At 38.4% G+C, this 25393-nt stretch overlaps 1 protein-coding gene and 1 long non-coding RNA gene across 2 annotated transcripts in view; one reads left to right on the top strand and one right to left on the bottom strand.

The window, feature by feature from the left end:
* The window catches only part of LOC127528864 (uncharacterized), a 109263-nt gene that overhangs the window by 13495 nt on the left and 70375 nt on the right, over nt 1-25393 (top strand). The gene's annotated exons all lie outside the window — the stretch shown is intronic.
* The window catches only part of fam172a (family with sequence similarity 172 member A), a 744353-nt gene continuing 722675 nt past the window's right edge, over nt 3716-25393 (bottom strand). The window contains exon 11 of the mRNA XM_051930185.1: nt 3716-6898. Coding sequence (XP_051786145.1) covers nt 6747-6898 — 152 coding nt within the window. The 3' untranslated portion in view covers nt 3716-6746. The remainder of the gene's footprint in view (nt 6899-25393) is intronic.

Below are 25393 nucleotides of genomic sequence, written 5' to 3'. Positions count from 1 at the left end.
AATAAAAATACTAGTAATTTAGAAATACCTTGAAAACTAAACTAAAAAAATATATTGCGTCATTCTGTTATTTTGTGACAAAATGTTTTAAGCAGGTAAAACTTCTAAAAAGCTGTGTCTGCGCAGGTTTCATGTAATAAAATCGAATTAGTACAAGAGACACCAGGCTTATCATTCAAAAAAGAGGACCCGTTCAAAAATGAGGCGCACCTCATTGTCAGTCTCACGATGTCTTCCATGTTTCTTTGATTTCTTTTAAAGAAGCGCGGCGCGTCCAGCAGACGCTGATGCTTTCCGAGATAACAAGCCGTCTGCTCTTGTGCTTCGGACACTCCGCCTTTGTAAAGTGCGTTAGGTAGAAGTGAGTTGGGCGCTGCGCACACCTGCTTGCACTCCGCGACTTATCTATCTATCTATCTATCTATCTATCTATCTATCTATCTATCTATCGTTCTTGGAAATGCTCACGCATGTAAACTTGCGGCTCACTGTCGGCAGTCTTTCAGGGTGATTGGTGCTCATTCCACCACACCCCAAAAATAAAACCGAATTCTCTCTAAATCCAAATCCTTTGATGAATGAACGTCTTTAATTCCTCGCGAGCGAGAACTCATCTAAGACACTACATATAGTTTGGTAGGTTTTGCTTAGCATACGTAATAAAACATTGATTGTTGCAGCTTAGTGACCCATAAAATTTAGAGGTTAGTTTTCTCCTCAAAGTAGAGCATATGATTATGCAAATAGAGAGCTGTCACTGAACTATTGAAACCCTCCCAAATAGCATAGGCAAGGAAAAGTGACATTTTAACTTGAACGATTATCTACTTTTTGGCAAAAAGTTAATGTCTAACCTTTATGGAAGGAGGAGGACGTTCACCTGCGAATATGAATACAACTGAGGAATAACTGAAATATTACGTTATGATTGCTTGACAGCGTCTAGAAGATAGAACGCGATGCTTCTCCGTTAAATTGAGCTGTAGAGAGAGCCCAGATCACAATTGGGGGAAACTTCACGCGGGGTGTGTACGCGGGCGGCCGGAAAAGGCGTTTTGGGCGACATCACCTCAGCAGCAATTCAGCATAAACGCCCCGTCATTCTCCAAACTTCAACGATAACTTAGAAGAACTTTTTTTCTTTGTAAGAATAATACAGATATGTGTCTGCGTCGGTCCTCTGAGGCTTTGATTAGCAAACTCCGAAAAATGTGAAAAGCAAGGAGACAAACACGTGCGACACAACTGTTTAAGAAGTTTATTCTGGCAAGGAGAGAATCTTGTCTAGTATTTTAATTTATGGCTTTAGTGGGTAGTTTTAGTGTAAGATAAGTAAACATCTGCTTGGTTAAAAGCGTCTAAACCAAATACCGCATATCCATTCATTATTTCAAGTGTAAACTGTTTTCAAAGCGAGGACGTGCCTGCGCTATAACGACTTCAAGTTACCGCCCGCTCAGTTAGGTCAGCCACTCCGGCCGACCCAGCTGAGAAGCGGCGCTCGGCTCACAGTCCACAAAGTGTAACCTTTATCCTTTTTTTTTTTTTTTAGCAGAAACGTTTCCTAAAACTGTCAGAAAGTTTGAGAATTAGGCAGTTTAGAGCATTTCCTCGCTTATAACACTTTAAAAAAATACTTTCTCAATGGTATTTTACTGGGCTGTGTGGTTCCTTGTAGAACAATCCTGGATAAATAAACATTTCTATTTGTTTATTTATTTATTTGCATATTGAATTGGTACTTTTGGCTTTAAATGGTTAGTAAACTTAGCAGGATTCTAACAGATCAAGAAAACCTGAACACAGCCTGTGTTACTGAATGCAGGAAGAATGATTTTAAAATCAGTAATCCACTGACACTTCACAAATACTGTAGGTTATCATTATGGTATGGCTCTAAATAAGTAAAGGTTCTTTCTGGAACCTTCACCTGGTTCATTCTCTTGGGAACCAGAAACTGTCCCCCTATGACCTGACTCTGACGACCCACTTTGGCACCTTTATTTTAAAGAGAGTATGTGCGCGACTTTTGCATGTAAAGGTCGTTTCTCTGCTTCCAGAACTGTATCTACCTGGACTTCTCGAGCCCGGAAGGAACCTCAGGATTTGTTCATACGCAATTTAGTGATTTTTGTTTAACTATAAATGTTATCAAGTGAAAAATGAAAGGAAGGACCCCGTGTGGGAGCACGCGAACCCGTCAGTAAGGCTCACTGCAGCAGACTTATAGAAATATTCTTTTGTCTCAAGTGTTCTAGAAAAGTAACCGAATTGTAATAAAAATGCAGAGGAACATTTTGAGAGACAGACTAGGTCGAGTTGCCACTACTGGCGTGTAAAGTTTTCAATGCACATTTATTAAAAATGATTAACTATGAAAACCTCCAGCAATTTACCTTATTATGTCTTCTTTTCAGAAAAAAAAGGATTGCGACTTTCTCATTTCTTGATAAACAGATTTTCAAATGTGTGACTTGTTATATGTTACAGTGTACATGCAAGGCGCTATATAAACTCACAGCAACTGATACAATAAAACTGAGACTGATATTTAGAGGAGACCACTGGTGACAGCACTTGACATCTGGAACTGAAACACAAACCGGTTCTTCGTCATCTTTTTTACCAGTTCGTCGTGTCGACTGCTTTATCAGACGCAGCTTGCTGTGGGTGTCCGTTTGAGTTCTTCGCTTCTTGAAAACTGACGGTTCGGTTTTTTGCAAGTTCGTTACTTTTAAACATGAACGCACGGTCAGCGTGGCGGCCCCGCAGATGCGTGCGCGAGCGCGTGCCCTGCAGTGACCCGGCCAGGTTTGGTTCGCGCCTTGTGTCTACCCGTACGCGCACGCGCGTGAGCTCTCACTCCTGAAAACCGGACACAATGACACCTTTTTACACCAGAAAACAGACCCACCGCAAAAGCCAAAAAAGCTTTTAAGCTTTAACCATATTAAAAACAAAGTCAAGTCACTGGGTGTAAAAGAGCTTCTCCTACTGATATAATCTATCTGCAGATACGTGGCCCCGGCTGGGGCATCGAGTTTCATGGTGGATCACTTTTCCTGCAGATCCCAGTGCTGACCGGGTGGACTTGTATAGCTGAGACAAGTGAGAGTGTCTGCAGTTTTCCTTCTTCTTTACTCTGCCACCCAAGATCGTATTTCTTAATACTTCCTTCCATTTTTATGGTCACTGATTTCGAGGTCAGTTTAGCGGACTTTTATTGCCTTTCACACAGGTCAGTGTATTTTATGGCACAGGTTTTCCGCCGAGTTAATGTGACTTGCTGAAAGGAGAGAGGGATCGAAACTTCATTCATTCTTTTAATCCTTCATTTTACCTGCCCAGGTCTGATCGGAGGTCCCGTGCTTGTCCAAGTGAACGATGTGAAGTGGCCGAGCCTCCTGGGGCCGCCGCTTCTGATCATTTGCCCCTCCAGTGTTATGTGGTGAAGACTTCCATTTGGCAACACGTTCCCCTCATTTGACTGCCATACATCATTTTTATGTTTCAATTCTCATTCAAGTTCTTTTCTTTCACAAAAAATACACAACTTTAAAATGTAATAAAACGCACACATTTTTTTATTATATATTTGAAAACAGGATTTGAGGGACAGAATTGAAGTGAGGAACTAGTACAGGTTGACAGCAGCAAAAAAAGCAAATAAAACAAGAAAACCCCTTGGAAAAAAAGAAAAGATATACAATAAAACTTTAAAGGAGGTATTTATTAATAATAAAAAAACTATTTAAAGTAAGTAAGCATTTCTAAAACAAGAATATTGTGTAAATTTCAAAACATTTCTTTAAAATTCTCTGGGTTATTTTAGAATATTGTAATTTTAACAGTATATAAGAATTAGCAAGTTTTTAAAATTTGAGCAGTATAAAAGCAGCAAGCAATTTGTCAAAGTACATTAGAGGTGCAACAAAATTAGGTTTAATAACAATTACATTTGTAAATATTAAATGCTTGGCATAAGGTGAGCTTTGTAACACAGTGTTTTCTTGTATTTGTTTTATGATGTACTTGGCTGTTGTGAGTTTATCAAAACCATTCAATTAAAACTTACACCAAATTTGCATTTATAAAAGAGAAAAAAGCAAATAATTTAAAAGCTGGAATCCATAAATCCCCAAACATCTTATTTAGAAATAGACTTGAACTTGAGAAAACATATCCTTAGTGTCTTCTATTTTAAACTATTGTTTACCATAGGTTTTTAAAGAGAAGCCGACTTGAATGAAATGGATTGCACCCCAAAGCACCTTCCAGTGCTGCCAAAAAGAGTTTGACCTGACATAAAAGGAGCAGACTGGGTTTGGGATGATGCCTTCTAACAAATGTTACAGAAAGTTGTGCAGTTTGAAAAACGCTATGTTGAAAGCTTCGTGAATGTGTTTGCTATATGCTGAATGATGTAATTTAAATCTCCTCAGAGAAATGCAAGCCATGCTTTCAATGACATGATTTTAAGTGGCAAGAAAATCACTAATAGCAGAACACCAATTCATAATCTTGCTATTATTAGCAGTGCTTGAAGACCTTCTGGAATAATTGCACTAATGAAGACGACATTTTACAGCTAGCACAGGAAGAAAAACACACATGCACATAGGAAAACACTCTGTGTACAAGTCAAATCCTAACGTGACTTTTAGATCAAGTTCTTGTTGTGATGGCATTTTAATGGGCACAGGAACACCATTTTAAGTGGCTGATCAGGTACATCCTCAGTGACACATCTTTACTGTTACAAATGTGTCAGTCTTTAAGAGTTTTTTAAAACAAAAGTCTGCAGCATTACTGATAAAGATAACTTTTTTTCTTGAAGTGAAATTATAAAAAAAAAAAAAAAAAAAATTGAGCCACCCCAAGATGCCTTTTATAACAGTCAGTCTGAAATTCCTTGCTCCGCCATCTTTAAAATGCTCTCATAATGCCCTCTAACACAGACTGAACTCATCTGTTGCTTTCTGCAGCCAACTTTTCAGGTTGGGTAAACAAACTGAAGCATTTGTGACTTCATCAAAGCCCATCAGAGAAACACACAAATGCTTGGATTTCAGTGAAGAACTTGCTACAGACACAATTTTATCCAAGGTCACGCATAAGTTGAGTGAGCAATTAGAAAGTTGACGCAGTAAGAAAATATCAGAAATGGAAGCTCAAGAATTAAAACACCATTTATCATAGTTCAAGATTCTGTAATAGGGGCCACTTAATTACAGTAACTGGCTATTAATTTTAAGGAACTTAAAAATGGTAGACAGATAAAACATAATTAGCTGAGGCGTCTCCTGTGGCCAACAGAAGTTCATCCAAATGTACTTCATTAACACTCAAGAAGAAGCTCAGCCTGCACTCACAGACCACGAGGCACCTAACAGATCAGGATGTCTGTATGATCACACCTATACTGGACGTGCACTACAAGCAGATGGATCAGCATGTCACTGAACATTTGTTATCACAGCATATTTGCTGCTTTTTGGCCAAAATGGTCACATAACACTATCAGGTGGCAATTAACTGGATATACTCATTAATGGTCATCTCAATGAAAGTTCTAGTCTATGCAGCATTTTAGGTACTGGGAAGATGACCTTTATTTGTAAGAGGAAGATACAGATTACTCACAGCAATAAACCATTGAAAAATATTTTATAGTCAATAGAGGAACAGGCATGAATGTTAGGCTTCCACTTTTGAGTAGGATCTTACAACGTGCTATTAGAGGAAAACCTGTCAAAACCTTGATCCCTACATGTGAAGTATGTGTAAGGTTTTATGCCTCTTATTAGTGACAGGTGGCATTCCATGTTCAAAAATGAAGATAGACATTGTGGATCCTCAAAAGAAAAGACAGATTAAGTGTGAGCCATCAACAGCCATGGGCATAAACTGATTTACAATCCGGCGTGGAAATGTAACAACACGGTCCGTTCTCAATGACTGTCACTAGGAGGCAGCTTGTGCTGTTTTCACATGGACTGCATACTGTTTATGAACTCTAACGTTTTTGGTTTCTAACTATCTATTTTGTTTATAACATCAAATATGACTTAAAAACAAAAACTCATTTTGGCACCTGAAAAAATATAACTCTTTATAAATGTCACTCTATACATCATGATTTTAAAACTAGTCTCATCTGTTATTAAATCCTGTAAATGTGGAAACTTCATCTTTGCTTTTAAAAAAAGAACCACTGTAAGCAGCAACCCAGTTACTGCAAACACAGGTTAACAACAAACATCATTTTGTAAAAGGAATAAAATGTCAACTGAAAAGACTCAATGAGATTAAAACAGCAGCAAAACATGATAAATTCCAGTTATCGAAAATGGACTTGTGACTGGCTGAGTCATTAAAAATCTCAAAAGATCAATCATAAAACAGGTACAAGTAATGCATGGGAAGGCTAGAGAAGACATGGCAGTGGCTCAGTGCAGGGTTGTGTCAGGGCAATTAGATCTCTGCCATGCCGTACAGTGCTGCACTGCTGTCAGCCTTAATCTGTGCACTGATGGGCGCCACAAAATCCAAGCAACAGCCCACAGGAAGCACAACCAGTGAACCTATATTGCTTTGACAGTAGCATTCATCTAGAAATAATGCAAAACGCTATTTAGAAGTATACACCATGACCCTGTGCTCTAAAAAGAAAACAATCTAATGAGAGCCTAGAGAATGCACAGAGAAAAATACAAGCGGCTAAAAGAGGGTGATTTCTTCCACTTTTAGAAATCTTCATGTTTTATTCTGTTGGAGCTCCTTGTCGCAACTGCAGCTGGCTGCTTGGCTTCACTGTTCTGTGTTTCTAATGCTTCTGAGAAAAACTTGAAAATGGAGTGGAAGCTTCTCCATGAAGTTAACTCATGTCGCTCTGTACCTGAAGCAAAAACAAGGAGAAAAAGAAACAATAGAATTAGGGCTGATTATATTTTGTATTTTTAATACTGTATAAACAAATAATCTTCCACAAATGGTCTCATTTGTATATTCGGCTGTTTGGGCATTTTTTGATAAACAATAATGTAATTTTCTTTATTAATTAATTCAACAAAATCAATGAAAAAAAAATAAAAAAAAGAAATACACAAATGGATGGAACTTCACTTCAACCTGGCATGAGTAACATCAAGTTTAGATGTTGTCGTACTGTAATCCTTCAAGGCCTAACCTCTCAACGTGTTTGTTCTTCTTTTCATTTGAGCAGTTTGTAACGTTCATTTCGAACCTGCTTCTTTACATCATCACAGACTTGAGCTATCTCAGGTTGCTAGTCACCGTGGCCTCACATTCCAACCTATTCCATCTCTCAGTTATGTGGGCCCTCCATTTGTTTGCACTTATAGTAAATGCTGTTAAGGAGCAATTGAACTTCAAACAATTTTGACACATTCTGTTTCTCTTCACAAGAACATATCAACATTGAAGCCATAATCTTAACAAATACTTAGATCTGTAGAAATACAACAGTGCAGCCTCAAATGTCGACATACTGTATAAGGCGCACAGGGACGCGACAGTGCATAGGCACACCAGGCCGGCAAGTAGTACAGACTGTAGCACTCTATCCAGTAAATCAAGTCTCTGAACTTCGGTTAATCCCTCCTAGTGGACAGTTAGCTCTATCCCATTGGGAGCACAGCTCATCATTGCTTAACATATTAAAAGACAAAGATTTACTATGGTTATCAATAAGCTGTGTTTACCTGACCTTTTATGTTGTCATTCTTCAGATCCTTGAAGAATTCACATTCATGAAAGAAAAATATTCCATTGCATATACCTAATGGATTTGCTTTGCTTCCTGCTTTTCCCCCTTATATTTTGTTCTTGCATTTCAAAAGCATTTTTCTCTCCTGTGCAAGTCATGTCCATAGCTTAAACTCAGAAGTAGCGGTATTACAGCATATGGCAAAATTTCAAGGTTTTTTTTTTATTGCAGTCCTTATCACAGTGTAATAGTAGGTCATTGCTATAGTTACTTACAGTGATTCAACACTTAATTTCACCGGATAATAGCTCTCTCTCTCTCTGTAACCATATTTGCTGCCTAGCAACAGATGTGTGCCAATCCTATAACACTTCATAGTTTTCTTTTTCTTTTGCCCTTTTTTTTTATAGGTTGGAAATCCAACAAATCGGTTAGGGATCTATTAGTGTCCACATACCCTAGTTATCAATTGGACATAAGAGGAACATTTGTGAGTGGAGCACACTGGAAAAAAAATCCACTACATTTTCCAATTTTATATTACCTTCAAGGACGATAATAGTTGGAATCTTTTACTGCTCTAATAAAATGTGACAGTTCTGTTTTCAGGGCTTAAAAGGTAAACATACAGACTTGGAGACAAAGAATGTGCTTCACAAGAATGACTCTCAATGGATTGTACAGATACATCACATTCACTACTTTTTTCTGTACAGAATTAGGATTGCAACAATGCTCAACCCTGAGGGATACAATTAAAAATACCTTTATGGCTTCACCAATGAGTGTACAGTGATGGTGCAAGTATTGACCTTGTGTTTATTAGTTTGACCCCTTGCTGGTCTATATTAATGAACACTGTTGAAGAAAAAGCTTGGTGAATCAGGCCAATTGTTTAGGATTTTATGGACAGAAGTGATCAGTGCCTTGGGTCAAGTTTACCAATCCTGCAATCATCAAGTTAATAACCCTCATACTAACATCCTTTACCTGTGTAATTCTCTAAAGAATGCTCGTTTCGTAGCTTATAGCCTTTAGAGTAGTTATTTATAATTTATATCCAATTTGAAAAGAGAGTTTTTTTCTTTTCTTTCTGCAGGGCAAAACAATCAATGGCAGCTTGTGATTTTTCTCCCAACCCACAGTGAACTGTAACACAATCCATCCACCAGTCTGACTCATGCCAAAAGGTCATGGACTGTGCGAAACAGCTGAAAAGCCAAAAGGATGAGCTTACTCAAGTGATTTACATTTTATAAGCTTGTGATGTACAGTAAAATCATCTGCACTGGCATGATCAGGCTTAATGATTTATTCAGGCAGTGCAGTATGAGCCAAGACTGTCCCCTTTTAGTCACTTAAGAAGCCTAAGAACCAAGCTCAACAAATGAATCAAGGCAAAAGTAATAAACAAACAAAATATACAATAAACAAACTTCTCTACATGCTGTAAACAGGGAATTCTGGGTTATATTATAAATTCAATGTTACATACAAAAATCTCCTTTTTCATAGTGAGTCATTTCTTCTACTGAATTTACATTTGTATGAACTAATCTGTTTACAAGTGCAACTCGACATGCATTTAGAGTCGGTACTTACATCAGTCTGCCTCAGACTCCATGTCTGCAGGTCTAATAAAAGCTGTATGACATATTATGGATGGCAAAACTATATATATATTTAAATCATCATTGGTTAATTCCTTAGTAATGTGGTGTAGTCTAGGTATACTTTTCTCTGCCCCTTACTCTTTATCTTTATGGACACTCTGTAAATTGTCTTAAACAGCTGCTGCACAAATAAAAGTGGTAAAAGTTTTATGTCTTCCTTATTTGAGATACAGTATGTTGGTTTGGTGAGATAGAATCCCACTGGAAATTGAATGAAATAAGCAATTTTGGAAAATTATTCATTGTTTTGAACTTTCAAGGGGGATATATGTACAAGAGCACAGTGTGTGTTTGGGTTATTCCATGATAGCGTATTATGCAACTCTAAAGGTGATAATAAAATAAAAATGCAAACGCTGTTCACTAAATTTAAGACATGGGCAGTGATGGGTAGAGTTGGAAGGTGTGCGATGTGGACAGAGAGTCAGAAACTGCACAGAAAAGATGATTGTGTCAACTAAGACCTCAGAAGGCTGCCTGTGTTTAGAACTATCTATAGTGCACACCTTGTATGTAACATATTTGTGTGTGTGAAGCACACAGACTTTCAAGGAAAACAAATCAAAAACTTGTACACCTAGCCATTCCAATCTCTTTCACCTCAGATACAATCTTAGCCTCTTGCACTTTGTAATCATATTTAATATATACTTACAGTATATAAGGTAAACATTATTACTTAAAAGAAGAATACAGATAGATTCTGTCAGAGTTTGGAGTAGAAGGGAATGCCATTCTGCAACTTCTACATTGTTATTGTAAGCAATCTGTCACTTGCCATGCCACCTGTTTACTTCCTAACCCCTGATGGTATGCCAAGTGCTGAACATACATGTTGTAGTTTTAAGATTATCGGCTTGTATTGCACTATTATTCCTTGTATGTCAAATCCAAGGAGGATACATAAGGACAAAAAAAAAAAAAAATTAAAAACAGTCTTTAGGTATCACACAACTGTACAGATTGTTAGATTTTGATACCGTGAAAGTCAAAGGAGTGCAAATTGGTCACTTTAACATATGAGAAGTGTTCACGTCATTGTTCACTGTATAGAACCGTACAGTATGTCTGCATATAGAACTGTACTGGGAGCTTCTGCATAGGGAAAAAAAAGATTTTATGGCTGAAAAAAATAAAAGAGGTGGAAGAAGCAGAGTCAAGCTGCAATACTAGATCAAACCTCTTATGAGAACCTCTCTCTGTTCTTCATGGTATGGATGCAGAAAAGTCACAACAAAGATGACACAGTGTCTGAGTAAGACAGTCATCCTTATTTAAAAAAACAGTTACAATTGGCTAGTACTTCATAATGATAAATTGGTATGCGTTTCATGGAAATCTCTGAATTTGCTTGGGTCATCTATGGTCCAAGAAATTAGCACTGTCAAATTAGTTGAGTGAGTGTGCGGTCTCTCCTGTAGGCAGCAAACCTCTCTAAGAAAGAAAATATGCAAAAAGAATCAAAAGTGTACAAAAAGCCTTTAACAGTTCTCCATGAAAGGAAACATGAAAAATGCATTTTACATGAACATGATTATGTTTTGTAAGCTTTTTGTGCTCTTTTGACATAACCTCCACGATTGGTTCAGGTTATGTGTAGCAGTTACAGTTTCATTGACTTCTTTGTCTTTTATTTCAAAGACTGATGTTTATCTACAACAGAAATGGTCAAATTAAGTGACAATACTATGAATCACTTTTTAACATTGAGGTATGTTAATGAAAAATTTGTTTAGAAACATCTTCCTATTCAAGGCTTGTTCCTGCTTTATGTATGGCGCTGCCTGGACTAACTTTTGTTCCACGCAAATCTGAGTTGAAATAAGTGTGGTCAGAAACTGTATAGATTTTAAAGATTTTAACAATCTGTTCAAATATTGAGAATCTGTAGATTTCTTATTAATATTATAAAATGGTTCTGTTGTTTAACAAAACAAAATAAAAAAGTATGAGGTTCCAGTATAAAAACTGACCTTTGCTATAAGATGAGGTCATTATTTCAAACAAAACCAACATAGACAATGTGAAATTTGCATGCCAAACCATAGTGTTTTGTCAGTGCTGTCACTAAAATTAAATAAATGGTTGCATGTCTTACCTAAAGTAATAAAGTAAATGCTGGAGCAATAGTGTTTTCAGTGCAATATCCTGGAAGGTTTTCATGTTTATGAAGGAAAAGGAAGCACTGAATCAGTCATGCTCAATTATCAAAAAAGGTTTCTTACATAATGGCAGTATGAACTATTAAAAATATTCACATATGTATTTTTTTGCAGATTTGTGAGAAGAGATATAATACACACACATATATTTATGTTATACTTGCACAAATACACATTCATGAAGTATGCTGAGAACACTAACGGATAAGGGATGTGTGGGGAAGGGGTGGAAGGCCAAAGAAGATGTAAAGGGAGCTTGTTTGAGAAAAGTAAGTGAGAGATCAAAATATGAATTGCATATTCAGTGCTATGAGGATAGGATAATCAAATTTAAAAATGCTGTTTTTCGTTGAAAGGAGTCTTTGAGTCCTTATAATGCTGAGCGGAGCATGAGGTCTTGACCATTTTCACTTTCTATTTGAAAGCCTAATTAATTTAGCTTGGATTACTTGTGGTTAAGGTGCAATAAAAAGTGAATTATGGCACAGTGAAAAAAGAATTCTGCAGACTCTTCTGAATTAAACACACAACAAGCCATAAGTTTTTCAGCCTCTCGCTGTGCTACAACTTCACCTATTGTAGAGAAATCAGCTGTGTTTAGAAATCTCCTAGAATTAAGTCATCTGTACAATGAATGAAAGTATGACATTGGGCTAGTACGACTCTTATAAATATTACAATATGAAGTCAAAAGTAAAACCTAGAACAAGGTAATTTAAAAATCAACAACCATGGAATGGGTATTTAGAGGATTTCCGAGATTCTGATAGTCACGCAAAGCATGTGATTATTAAGCATGTGAACAGTATAATAAAGAAACAGAAAAAAAAACATGGCACAACTGTGAATTCCGGGTAGAAAAAGTGTCGCCCAAAACTGACTATAATGGGAATTAGATGCACTAGATAGAGTGCCCACAAAATTTCTTTGTTCTCTCTTCGTGGTTTATGACATCTTAATACTGACAAATAATGCCTGACTTTGTAGAATTTAAGATTCAATTAATAAGAGTCTGTAATACAACAGCAATAAAACTGTAAAATGAAAGTGCAATTTTGCAAACAAAAATACATTAATGTTTTTCTAGCAAAGCAACCTTTTGAACACAATGTACATATCCAATTACACCAGCGGTTCTCAACCTGTGGGTTGCGACCCCTTTGGGGGTCGAACGACCCTGTCACAGGGGTCGCCTAAGACCATCGGAAAACACATATTTCCGACGGTCTTAGGAACCGAGACACCACTCCTCTATCCGTCTCTCTCTGTGTGCCTCTTTAGCGCACCTGTGTGTGAGTATGCGTCTGTCTCTCGTGACAATGGATCATGTAGAGAAGAACATTAAGAAAAGAAAACATAGTGAGGATTTTTTACAATATGGTTTTACCTCAATAATTACAGCAGGAATTGAGAAACCGCAATGTGTTATTTGTTGTGAAGTTCTATCAGCCGAATCTATGAAACCGAACAAACTAAAACGCCATTTTGATAGCAAGCATCCAAGCTTTGCTGGCAAATATACCAACTATTTTAAAAGCAAAGCTGATGGACTCAAAAAAGCCAGACTTGACACTGGTGGAAAGTACCACAAACAAAACGTAGCAGCCATTGAAGCTTCATATTTGGTGGCACTCAGAATCGCCAGAGCTATGAAACCTCACACCATTGCTGAGGATTTACTGTTGCCAGCGGCCAAAGACATTGTTCGAGTTATGATCAGAGATGAATTTGTTACGAAATTGAGTGCAATTTCCTTATCTAACGACACTGTCCGCAGAAGAATAGATGACATGTCTGCTGATATTCTTGATCAGGTAATCCAGGAAATTAAATCTGCTCCACTTCCAATATTTAGCATCCAGCTTGATGAATCTACAGACGTTGCAAACTGTTCACAGTTACTGGTTTATGTGAGGTATATTAATGACGGCGAATTTAAAGATGAGTTTCTTTTTTGCAAACCTCTTGAAACGACAACTACTGCACGTGATGTATTTGACACAGTTGGTTCATTTCTGAAAGAGCATAAGATCTCTTGGGAAAAGGTTTGTGGTGTTTGCACAGATGGTGCTCCAGCTAGGATGTCGATCTGGATTTCAACGTTTGGTACTGAATGAGTCACCAAATGTCACCGGAACTCAATGTATGATTCATCGGCAAATATTAGCAATGAAGACGCTGCCACAAGAGTTACAAGAAGTAACGAAAAGCGTCATAAGTTCTGTCAGTTTTGTAAAGGCGAGCACTTTAAACAGTCGACTGTTTTCGCAACTGTGCAACGAGTTGGATGCGCCGAACAATGCTCTGCTATTTCACACTGAAGTGAGATGGTTGTCAAGAGGAAAAGTTTTAAAACGTGTTTTTGAGCTTCGTGATGAACTCAAAACGTTTTTTAATCAGAAAGCAAGACCGCAGTTCGAAGCACTTTTCAACGATAAAAGTGAACTGCAGAAAATAGCTTACTTGGTTGACATCTTTGCCATCTTGAATGAGTTAAATGTATCACTGCAAGGACCAAATGCAACATGCCTCGATTTGTCTGAAAAGATCCGATCATTCCAAATGAAACTTCAGCTTTGGCAAAAAAAATTTGGATGAAAATAAAATTTACATATTGCCTACCTTATCTGCTTTCTTTGAGGAACATGACATTGAACCAGACAAAAGGATTACGATGATAATTTCTGTGAAAGAACACTTGCACATGCTTGCAGACGAAATTTCATTGTACTTTACAAATCTACCTGACACCCTATTTGCACTTGCCAGAAGCCCATTCACAGTCAAAGTTGAAGATGTTCCCGAGACAGCACAAGAGGAGTTCATTGAACTTATTAACAACGATGCAGTGAGAACTGATTTCTCTACAATGCCAGTTACAAAATTCTGAATCAAGTGTTTGCAGTCATCCTGTTCTGTCTGAGACTGTGTTGCGCCTTCTTCTTCCATTTCCAATAACATATCTTTGTGAAACAGGGTTTTCCAGCTTGTTGGTTATCAAGTCTAAATACAAAAGTAGACTTGTTGTGGAAGATGATCTTCGTTGTGCTCTTGCAAAGACTGCTCCGAGAATTTCTGATCTGGTGAGAAAGAAGCAATCTCAACCTTCGCACTGACGTTTGCTTTTTACGTATACTGTTGCAAAATGTAGCAATGTAGTTTACTGTTGTTATATTAAGACTGATACCCACCATGCTTCAAGACAAAAATTTCATTTAATTGTAATTAGAAATAAATATTTCACAATATATAATTACATATTGTTTTTGTGATTAATCACTATGCTTTAATTATGTTCAATTTGTAATAATGAAAATACATCCTGCATATCAGATATTTACATTACGATTCATAACAGTAGCAAAATTACAGTTATGAAGTAGCAACAAGAAAAATTTTATGGTTGGGGGTCACCACAACATGAGGAAGCGTATTAAAGGGTCGCGGCATTAGGAAGGTTGAGAACCGCTGAATTACACAGTGAATGAGAACTAATGGCACCGTACTCTACTCAATCACAAAATTATTTGTTGTAGCTAGGATTGTGCCAATGATCTTGCTCAACTCAACAAATTAAGAAGTCAATGTTATGTGCATTTATATTACCTTTATAATACTTGACATGGATTTGTGCAGTCAGACCCCACACTTGAATAGAACCTTAGATCTGTTGTGGTAGGCCCAGCCACAGAGCAAAAATAACCTGGCAAGGTAATGGAAGATTCCTGTATCTTAAGGAGCCACAGTCACACTTCATCAATACACCACCAATTTAACAGGTTCATTCCTTAATATTGATACAGTACTACAGTTGTATTATTATTATTATTGAAGTACACATCTATATATATAATTCACTAAGCCGCCTACAAGTAGCCACCCATGGAAAGCACGCAAGACAGCCACGCCCACCAACTCTAAGACCATTGGATATGACGACAACTCACAGAGCGGGGCATCATTCGCATTCGTCTCTGCTACACTCCACATGCATCTCTGAAGAAGTATGTTTGTCACGGATGTGAATCGCTGTATGTGGCGTGTAGAACAGTTTGCGAGAGGGAATCCCATGGTCTTACAGTTGGTGGGCGGGTCTCTGTTATTTGCTCTTGCGAGGTTCAGTCTCTCCCTGTGCATTTCCTGTGCGACACACACACACAGAAGCAGCGCGAGAGAGAGAGCCGCGCACACACACAGGCAGCGCCAGAGAGAGACAGACGCGCGCACACACACAGAGGCAGCGAAAGAGAGAGAGCCGCGCACACACAGAGGCAGCGTCAGAGAGAGACAGAGGTACACACACAGGAAGCGCGAGAGAGAGACAGACGCACACACACAGGCAGCGCCAGAGAGAGAGAGCCACGCACACACACAGGCAGCGCCACAGAAAGAGAGCTGCGCACACACACAGGCAGCGCCAGAGAGAGAGAGCCGCGCACACACACAGGCAGCGTGAGAGAGACAGAGGCACACACACATGTAGTGAGAGAGAGCCGTGCACACACACAGGCGGCGAGAGAGAGAGAGAGAGAGAGGGCTGGACTCATAAGGTAGGAAGGCAGTTAAAGAATGCACTGGGCTTGATTTTGTTTTCACTTCTGTTTACAGCGATCAGTTCGTAGTGTGCATTTTTGAAATGTTACTTTTCTTGGTGGTTTATTAAATTACGGATTTTTTCAAATGTTCATTTTTTTGTTGCTATAGCGCAAACTATTGCAGTGTTGGTTTTCTCTATTGTTCAAGGTTTTCTCAGTGTTATTCAATGTTTTTACATTTAGTTTACTATTACGCAGTGCATTCTACGGTTTAGTTAACTATATTTGTGCTTAAAAATTTTCAAAAATATATATTTACATACAGTTTGTATTGTCTGGAACGGATTAATTGTATTTCCATACAATCCTATGGGAGAAATTGCTTCGGTTCACGGCCAAATCGGTTTATGACCAGAGTTTTGGAACGAATTATGGTCGTGAACAGAGGTTCCACTGCATTCTTTTCGGTTATGACGCACGACCGCGTCCACCATCGCAAACTGTTTTACCGAGCCCCACCCACCAACAATTCACTAAGCAGCCGATCATGGCACACGCACTACAGAGCCAACAATTCTCGCGAGAGCGAAAGCATTTGCCAAGAATGGAAGTTGGAGGTTCGAAGAAGATCACATACCGTCGTAGTTCCGACCATAAACGATGCCGACTGGCGATCCGGCGGCGTTATTCCCATGACCCGCTGGGCAGCCATTACTCCCACTGGCATGCCTCCGCATAAAGTCAAACTTAAAATTGGTTCAGTTGTCATGCTTCTCAGAAACCTCATGCCAGTAAGAAGTCTCTGTAAAGGCACTGGACTGACTGTTCTCAGCATTCACCATAATGTACTGGGGTGTAAAACAATCGCAGCTCCTACCTCACAAACTGTCCATAATCCCTGGATTTCTCTGACCCCATCAGATTCAAATTTGCCTTTTACTTTTACACGCAGACAATTTCCTGTTAGATTGGCCTTTGCAATGACAATTAATAAGGCGCAGGGACAAACTTTCAAAAAGATATGCCTGTATCTGCCAAAACCAGTTTTCAGTCACGGACAATAAGTATGTTGCTCTCTCCAGAGTTCCATCTTTTCATTCACTTACAGCACACAGGCGCGCGCGACAAACACACACACACACACACACACAGAGGCACGCATGAGAGAGACACACCCACACAGAGGCGCATGAGAGAGACACACACACACACACACACACACACACACACACACGCGCGCGCGCGCGCGCGCGCGCGACAGAGAGAGAGAGAGAGAGAGAGAGAGAGAGAGAGAGAGAGAGAGAGAGAGAGAGAGAGACACACACACACACACACACACACACACACACACACACACACACACGCACGCATGCGCGACAGAGAGAGACACACACACGCGCGACAGAGAGATACACACGCGCGCACGACAGAGAGAGAGACACACACACACACACACACACACACACACACGCACGCGCGACAGAGAGATACACACACACGCGCGAGCGCGCGACAGAGAGACACAGACACACACACAGGCACACGAGAGAGAGAGACACACACACACACAGGCGCACGAGAGAGAGAGAGAGACACACACAGGTGCGCGCACGAGAGAGAGAGAGACACACACAGGCGCGCGCGCGAGAGAGAGAATCCCTGACCCCATGAGATTCATATTTGCCTTTTACAAAAGCTAGGCTAGTTGTAAATGATACAATTACCAAACAAAGGTAAAAAAAAAAAAACTCTAAACCATATAGAGGACAGATAAAACAGTATTAATAGTCGCAGTGACCACTAAATGGGACCAAAAAGGCCTTTAGCATGTGTTTTATTTCTTATAAGTTTACTTAAACATTTGAATTTAATAAAACTTTTTTTTTGGTATCACATATCTTATCTTAATGTGGACTCTCACTCACATTAACAAGCTTAATTAAATGGTGTGGATTAATGGAGCTGCGCTTTCAGTGAAGCTTTAGAAGTGAAAGTACACACTTACTGTATGCAGCCCAGTGTCCCCTACGAACTACAGTGTTTTACCAGCTCATTTTTATCCACAATTGATGTGGTTCATAGGAATGGTCCCGGCACACATCCAGGTTTTCCGTCAAGCCTCCAATCATCGCCTTGGCCAAGTTGTAGTGTGTGGCTAGCCCTGCTTTACAAACCCCATCTTTAGAGCCAACCCTTAATCAGAAATTAGAGATCTGACTTTCCTTAATTACACTCTTCTGTTAAGCCAGATGTTGAAGACCTGTTGAAGATGTGAGTAAAACAGGCTGGTATAAACAGTAGCCAATTAACCTAACATTTAATGTTATTAACAATAACAATATGGAAAAATATTTAAAGGCACAATCTATGATACATCTGCATATTAAGCCATCCATGTTTTAACAGGACACATAATAAAGTGCCCCTAATGTTTATAATTCCTTATTTTGCTTCGGGAATAATATTACAATATTTTTCATCCTTATTTACAACCACCACAGAATTTTAATCGATGTGGTGCAGTATAATGGTTTATGGTTTGGGAGAATCTATGCATCCTATATTAACTCTCATTACTCTATCCAGTGAACAGAATTAATATTTTCATTCCACTGCAGAACAGGAAAACTTCATGAAAAATGACAGTCAAATGAAACTGCACCCTGATGTGCATGCCTTTCACTGTTTTGCTCACTGAGTTTGGCATAATTTTCTAATAAAATTAAGGAAATTATATAACACAACACACCTAAAATTGACTTAATGCAGTTCAGGGTTGTGGGGGCTGCAGAGAATCCCTTATGGCACTGGACACAAGACATTTGGTTCTTGAAGAATGTAAAAGGATCAGAAATATATTTTTTACATTTGGTTTACTAAATGTTCACCCATTGCTAATGATATGTCATACAGTATAAGCTATCTTATATTTAATACAATCACAAGAGCAAGCTTTCGAGGTAACTCAAGCCCCTTCTTCAGGGAAGGTGTCATCTTGCTTGGCTTTTCTCTACATTCATAATGGCTAACATGGTACAACACCCTAGTAATACAATTACAAGAAACAATACAAAGTTCAATTTATTATATAGGGGTAAATTCTCACATTTATACACATAGACACATGCAGTATATCAAACAATTTATTTTTAGTTTTTATCAATTTTTTTAATGTAATATCATATACAATTAAAATGTTACTAGCTGTTCTACCTGTCTAAGACTGGTTGAAATCTACGGGTGAAGTCAAAAGTTTATATAAACTTAGGGTGAATACTTTAAAACTCATTTTTATAAGCCATCCACAGATTTTATACTTACACACTATAAAATGGCATATCATGGACATCTGTTTTGTGCAGGACAAAAGTAATTTTTTCTAACAATGTTCACAGACAGAGTATTTAACTTTTTATTAACTATATCACAAATCCAGTGGGTCACAAGTGTACAGTATATACACTTGGTTAATATTTGGTAGCATTGCCTTTAAATTGTTTAATATGAGCGAAACATTTTGGGTAGCCTTCCACAAACTTCTTACAATAAGCTGCTGGAATTTTGGCCCCTTCCTCCAGACTGAACTGGTATAACTGGGACAGTTTTGTAGGCCTCCTTGATCACGCACACTTTTTCAGCTCTGTCTACAAATTTTCAATCGGATTGAGATCAGGGCTTTGTGATGGCCACTGCAATACCTTGACCTTGTTGTTATTAAGCCATCCTGACACAACTTTGGAGGTATGCTTGAGGTCATTGTCCATTTGCAATACCCTTTTGTGACTGAGCTTCAACTTCTTTGCTGCGCTCTTGGAGATGTTGCACCCCTTTGTGGCTATAACAGTGTCAACTCTTCTGGGAAGGCTTTCCAAAAGGTTTTGGAGAGTGTCTGTGGGAATTTATTCCCATTCAGCCAAAACAGCATTTATGAGGTCAGGTAATAATGTTGGGCTTGCAATCAGCGTTCCACTTCTTCCCAAAGGTGTTCAATAGGGTTTTGATTAGGGCTCTGTGCAGAACACGCCATGTCTTTAAAGATCTAGCTTTTTGCACAGGGGCACAATCATACGAGGAAATTGAAGGGCCTTCCCCAAATTATTTCCACAAAGTTGGAAGCGCATAATTTCACTTAATGACTTGTGGAAAAGTTGGCATCCTCTGACAGTGCCACATTTAACATCAACAAACTATTCATTATTAACCACTCTATTGATAATGTTTGTCAATGAAGATACTGTAACACCTGAATACAGTAATTTGTCCACTTATTTTTCACCACACAGTATAATTATGCAAAACCTGAAAAGTCGTATGTTTACATGTATATGCAATGGTTAATGGAATAAGTCATGACAGAAAGATCTGCTTCAACTGTATCAATGACATTGTGTTCCCCTATAAGCACTTCACACCTCCAAACTCTTGAACCCTGCCTAAAACTAAACATCAAAAGGTATTTTTTCCTGCAATTCCAATTCTTCCTCCTCAGACATGCTGTGTTGTCAAAATGAGTTGAACCACACAGTAAGAAAGTCACTCCCATTCAGGACTATCTGGTCCTACCAACGGTAAAGGACTTAAACACTTCATTGGAATTTTACCCAGGTTTGTTATTACCAGTGCCTTCTTACGCTACTAACCTGTCTGTGGTAAGTCAGTTTGAAGGAAAAAAAAAGCTTTTTCCCTGAAACTTACAATGTGCTAGATGAATCATCATGTAACTAAGATATAGAAGTAGAAAAGTGGTGTCATTTAATGGAAGAGGTTGAAAGTTACACCCACTGACATGTTCTAAACTGTGCATTTTAGTGCGGTAACATAAGTATAATCCCACCTGATCAAGGAGATATTGAATCTTCATCAGTTTTTGTTCAAAGTGCTCTACCAGAAGACCTGTGGCAATGTAGTCTTGGATGTACCGTCACAGCTCCTGGAGGCAACAGCAGCATTCTATATGACTCCAGTTCACACACTACATTTTAACCTTAGGACGGAATCAGTGGCTGAATTTGCACCTTGACCTACCAGTTCACTAGTTTGATATTTTAGGGGCTAAGAGACAGTTCTAGTAAAAGAAAATGTCACAAACATTACAAGGAATTACAGGACATGTTGCATCTTTGCATTTCATCTAAGTTGGAGTACAAAGACTAGTGAGCCATGAAACCCCATTTTCTGAACTTTCCTGTTATTTCCGTGACAGTCTATTTGGTAGAAACCTGGGCTGCATGAAGTCTTACTACAAAGACTCTAGAGTTGATTCGATGGTCAATAATCAGGAAGACCATCTGGAGCCATGGGAAGACCTGTCTCATACACTCAAACGACACTTTATTAGGTATACCTTGCTAGTACTGGGTAGGACCCCTTTTTCCCTTTAAAACTACTGTAATTCTTAGTGGCATAGATTCAACAAGGTGCTGGAAACACTGTTCAGGGATTTTTTTCCTTATTGACAACATAACATCAAGCAATTGCTGCAGATTTGTTGGCTGCACAGCTATGATGCAAACTTTCCATTCCACTACATCCCCAAGGTGCTCCATTGGATTGAGATCTGGTGACTATGGATGCCATTTGAGTACTGTGAACTCATTGTCATGTTCAAGAAACCAGTTTGAGATGATCTGAGCTTTGTGACATGGCTCGCTGTCCTGCTGAAAGTAGCCATCAGAAGATGGGTACACTGCTGTCAAAAAGGGATGGACATCATCAACAACAATACTCAGGTAGGCTGTGGCATTTAAACAATGCTCAGTTGGTATTAAGGGACCCAAACTGTGCCAAAAAAATATCTTCTGCACTATTACACCACCACCACCACCACCACCACCAGCACCAGCTTGAACTGCTGATATAAGGCTATGCTTTCATAATGTTGATGCCAAATTCTGATCTTACCATCTGAATCTTGCAGCAGAAATTGAAACTCATTAGACCAGGCAATGTTTTTCCAATCTTCCATTGTCCCATATTGGTGATTCTATGTGAACTGTAGCCTCAGTTGCCTGTAAATAGCAGACAAGTGTGGCACCCGGTGTGGCCTCCTGCTGCTGTAGCCCATCTGCTTCAAGGTTTGACCTGTTGTGCATTCAGAGATGCTCGCTGGCATACCCTGGCTATAACAAGTGGTTATTTGAGTTACTGTTGCCTTTCTATCAGTTCAAACCAGTTAGGCCATTCTCCTCTAACATCTGACATCAACAAGGCATTTTCACTTAAAGAATTGCCACCTGTTGGATATTTTCTCTTTTTTGGTCCTTTCTCTGAACCTAAAAATGGTTTTGCTTGCAAATCTCAGTAGAACAGCAGTTTCTGAAATACTCAGACCAGCCCACCCGGCACCAACAACTATCCCATGTTCAAAGTCACTTAAATCACCTTACCTCCCCATTCTGATGCTCAGTTTGAATGTCAGCAGGTTGTCTTAACAATGTCTACATGCAAAATAGATTGAGTTGTTGTCATGTGAACGACTAATTACCAAAAAAGTGGCTGGTGAATGCATATTAGCAATACAAAAACTCACTTGGAAAACCCATTACACAGCTTCAGTCACCCATCATATTATAGAGTCTGGAGCAGTCTTAGTGAATTACTTAACAGAGACTCTTTCAAGCAGGGTTAGACAGGTATATTTGTACTAGATTATTTCACTACTATATGGGATTGTTTGTTTTGCTAACTGAAAAAAAAAATGCAAATAAGTTCTACACTCAATAATCAGTCTTATGGGTTGAGTAATTAAACATTAATATTTAAGATGAGGTGTGCAGTAAAGCTAATGATGACATACCATCTGTTGTGAAATCTAATCAAGCTAATGAACAGGATCTGGTGTTGGAGGATGATTCCCTTCAACACCAAGAACAACTATCAAGGAAGGTACGTTATTGTTACCTTATGTGCTTTATTACTCATACACCATCGCAAAACATGCAATAACTGGCATAACTACTGCAGTTTTAATATTTGCTACATATACTGTACATACAGTATATAGAGTAAGATGGCAAGATTTCATGCAAAATAAACCTGGTTCTCAACACTGGCATTCTGAATCCTGTGGGAACCTTATTTGCATAATGCTTCATTCTCTGCATTTCCTCTAAAGCATCAACAAAGTTCAATACTAAGTTAGCAGTGCAGTGCTTATATCCTGTTAACTCGTGTTGGGTGTGAAGTTAGAAAAGACTGCAAAATACATAAAATAAATGTTACCAACATTAAACCCTAACTTTAAGTCTCAGCACATGGACAATTAAGCAACTACAGATACTAAGGAAATTATAAAAAGAAAAAGAAAAACAAAATGGAGGCTATGGTTTTAAAGTAGGTGCCCCATTATGTGGTGGAACTGAATCTATTCAAAGCTAAAAGAAGTGATGTGAATTTTAGTTTAGTTTGATAGGCCAGCCTTAAAAGGGACTGTTTGACGAGTTTTCTCTGAGTGGGAGCTGTTCATACATATACCCTGGAAACAGTCAAATAAAGGTGGTTTTTTGCTACTTTTAGTAAACTGATTGGATTTAACAGATTTGCTGTAGTTATAGCTGTATCCTGCCATAAGAACCTTTGGAACCATTAATACATGTCTGACTAGCACTTGTCATATGAATCACTGCATCATGCCTTCAATATCTTCAGCTTTATAGCTGTATTTGTCCATCTTAAAAACACTTCCATACGCTCTGAACCTGTAGCACAGCATTGTATTTAGAGCACATAACCAATGCTTTTTTCTGCTCATGTTAGAACCTGGTACACCTACTTACATGTTTACTAGAGGTGAGATAAAAATTTCCATCCTCTATAGCTTAACTACAGGGTCACGGGGGTCTGCAGGAGCCAGTCCCAGTCAACACAGGGCACAAGGCAGGAAACAAACCCCGGGCAGGGCACCAGTCCACTGCAGGGCAGACACACACACACCAAGCACACACTAGGGACAATTTAGAATCGCCAATGCACCTAACCTGCTTATCTTTGGACTGTGGGAGGAGACCAGAGCACCCGGAGGAAGCCCACGCAGACACGGGGAGAACATGCAAACTTCTCACAGGGAGGATCCGGCAAGCGAACCTAGGTCTCCTAGCTGCAAGGCAGCAGTGCTACCACTGCGCCACCGTGCCGCCCGATAAAATTTTTTTTACAGTAAAATATCACAATATTTTTCAAGCTAATTCATCATTATACACTTAGGACATGCATCCAGTTTTTTGTTTTGTTTTACTTTTCCACCATCAATGGAAATGAAGAAGCAATGCATTTTATTGATACATACATAAGAAAGTTCTTCTACTTTTTCTTCAAATCTACAGTTCTAAAGCAAGGACTGCTCGTGAAATTGTAATAAAGAAAGAAAAATGTTGAAGTCCTTACAAAAGTAAGAACAAATTTTCTTTTCCGTATTTATTTCCATGTAACGTTTGTTACCATGAACAGATTTCAACACATTTTGCTTATGAATGAAAGTGTAATTATTTTTTTTGTCAAAACGATGTCAATAATCTAAAGACAAGTGAAACATAAGAGAATATACATGTATGTAATACCACTGAACTGAAAGCCAATTCATACATATTCAAACAATATATTTTAAATATGATTCTGCTCTGTCAAACCCACTAAAAACATGGGCTAAGGTTACATTAAATTTAATAATGTACCAATGTGTACAATAAATAATTATTCACATTTGCTGTTTCAGACCCATTACTTACATGGGCTAATGTCACAAAAAATTAAATAATGTACCAATGTGTACAATAAATAAGTAGTCACATTCTTGTTATTGAGAATGCTTTGGTATTTCAAATTAATTTCCTCCATTAAATAAATGTTTCTTATCCAGCTCAAGACTTTCCCTACATAAAGCTATGACTTAAAAAGTAAAATACTGTAATGTTTTATTATGTGGGAGAAAATTAATCAAACATTGTTGAAAAAATAATTTTCATCCAACTGTACTGCAGTTTACAATTCAAATATGCACAAAAATGCAAAATTACTTTCACTGTAGAGCCAAATAAATAGGCTTGTAGCATTTTATAATGTTAATAATTGTTCCAAGTTTCACATGAACTTAGTGACTCCCTTCCACAGACTAATAATCCTGATAAAGTCATACAAAAACCAAAATCACTCTGAAAGTTTGTTGTATTGTGGTCAGGGAAAGTTGGACTCAATCACTGTTCTTTTTCTATATACCTACAATACAAGTAGGAAGTAAATACAAATAGATAGATAGATAGATAGATAGATAGATAGATAGATACTTTATTAATCCCAAAT

The sequence above is a fragment of the Erpetoichthys calabaricus genome, chromosome 7 (genome assembly GCF_900747795.2).
Source record: "Erpetoichthys calabaricus chromosome 7, fErpCal1.3, whole genome shotgun sequence".
Classification (NCBI taxonomy): Eukaryota; Metazoa; Chordata; class Cladistia; order Polypteriformes; family Polypteridae; genus Erpetoichthys; species Erpetoichthys calabaricus.
This window is presented reverse-complemented; position numbering and strand designations above follow the sequence as displayed.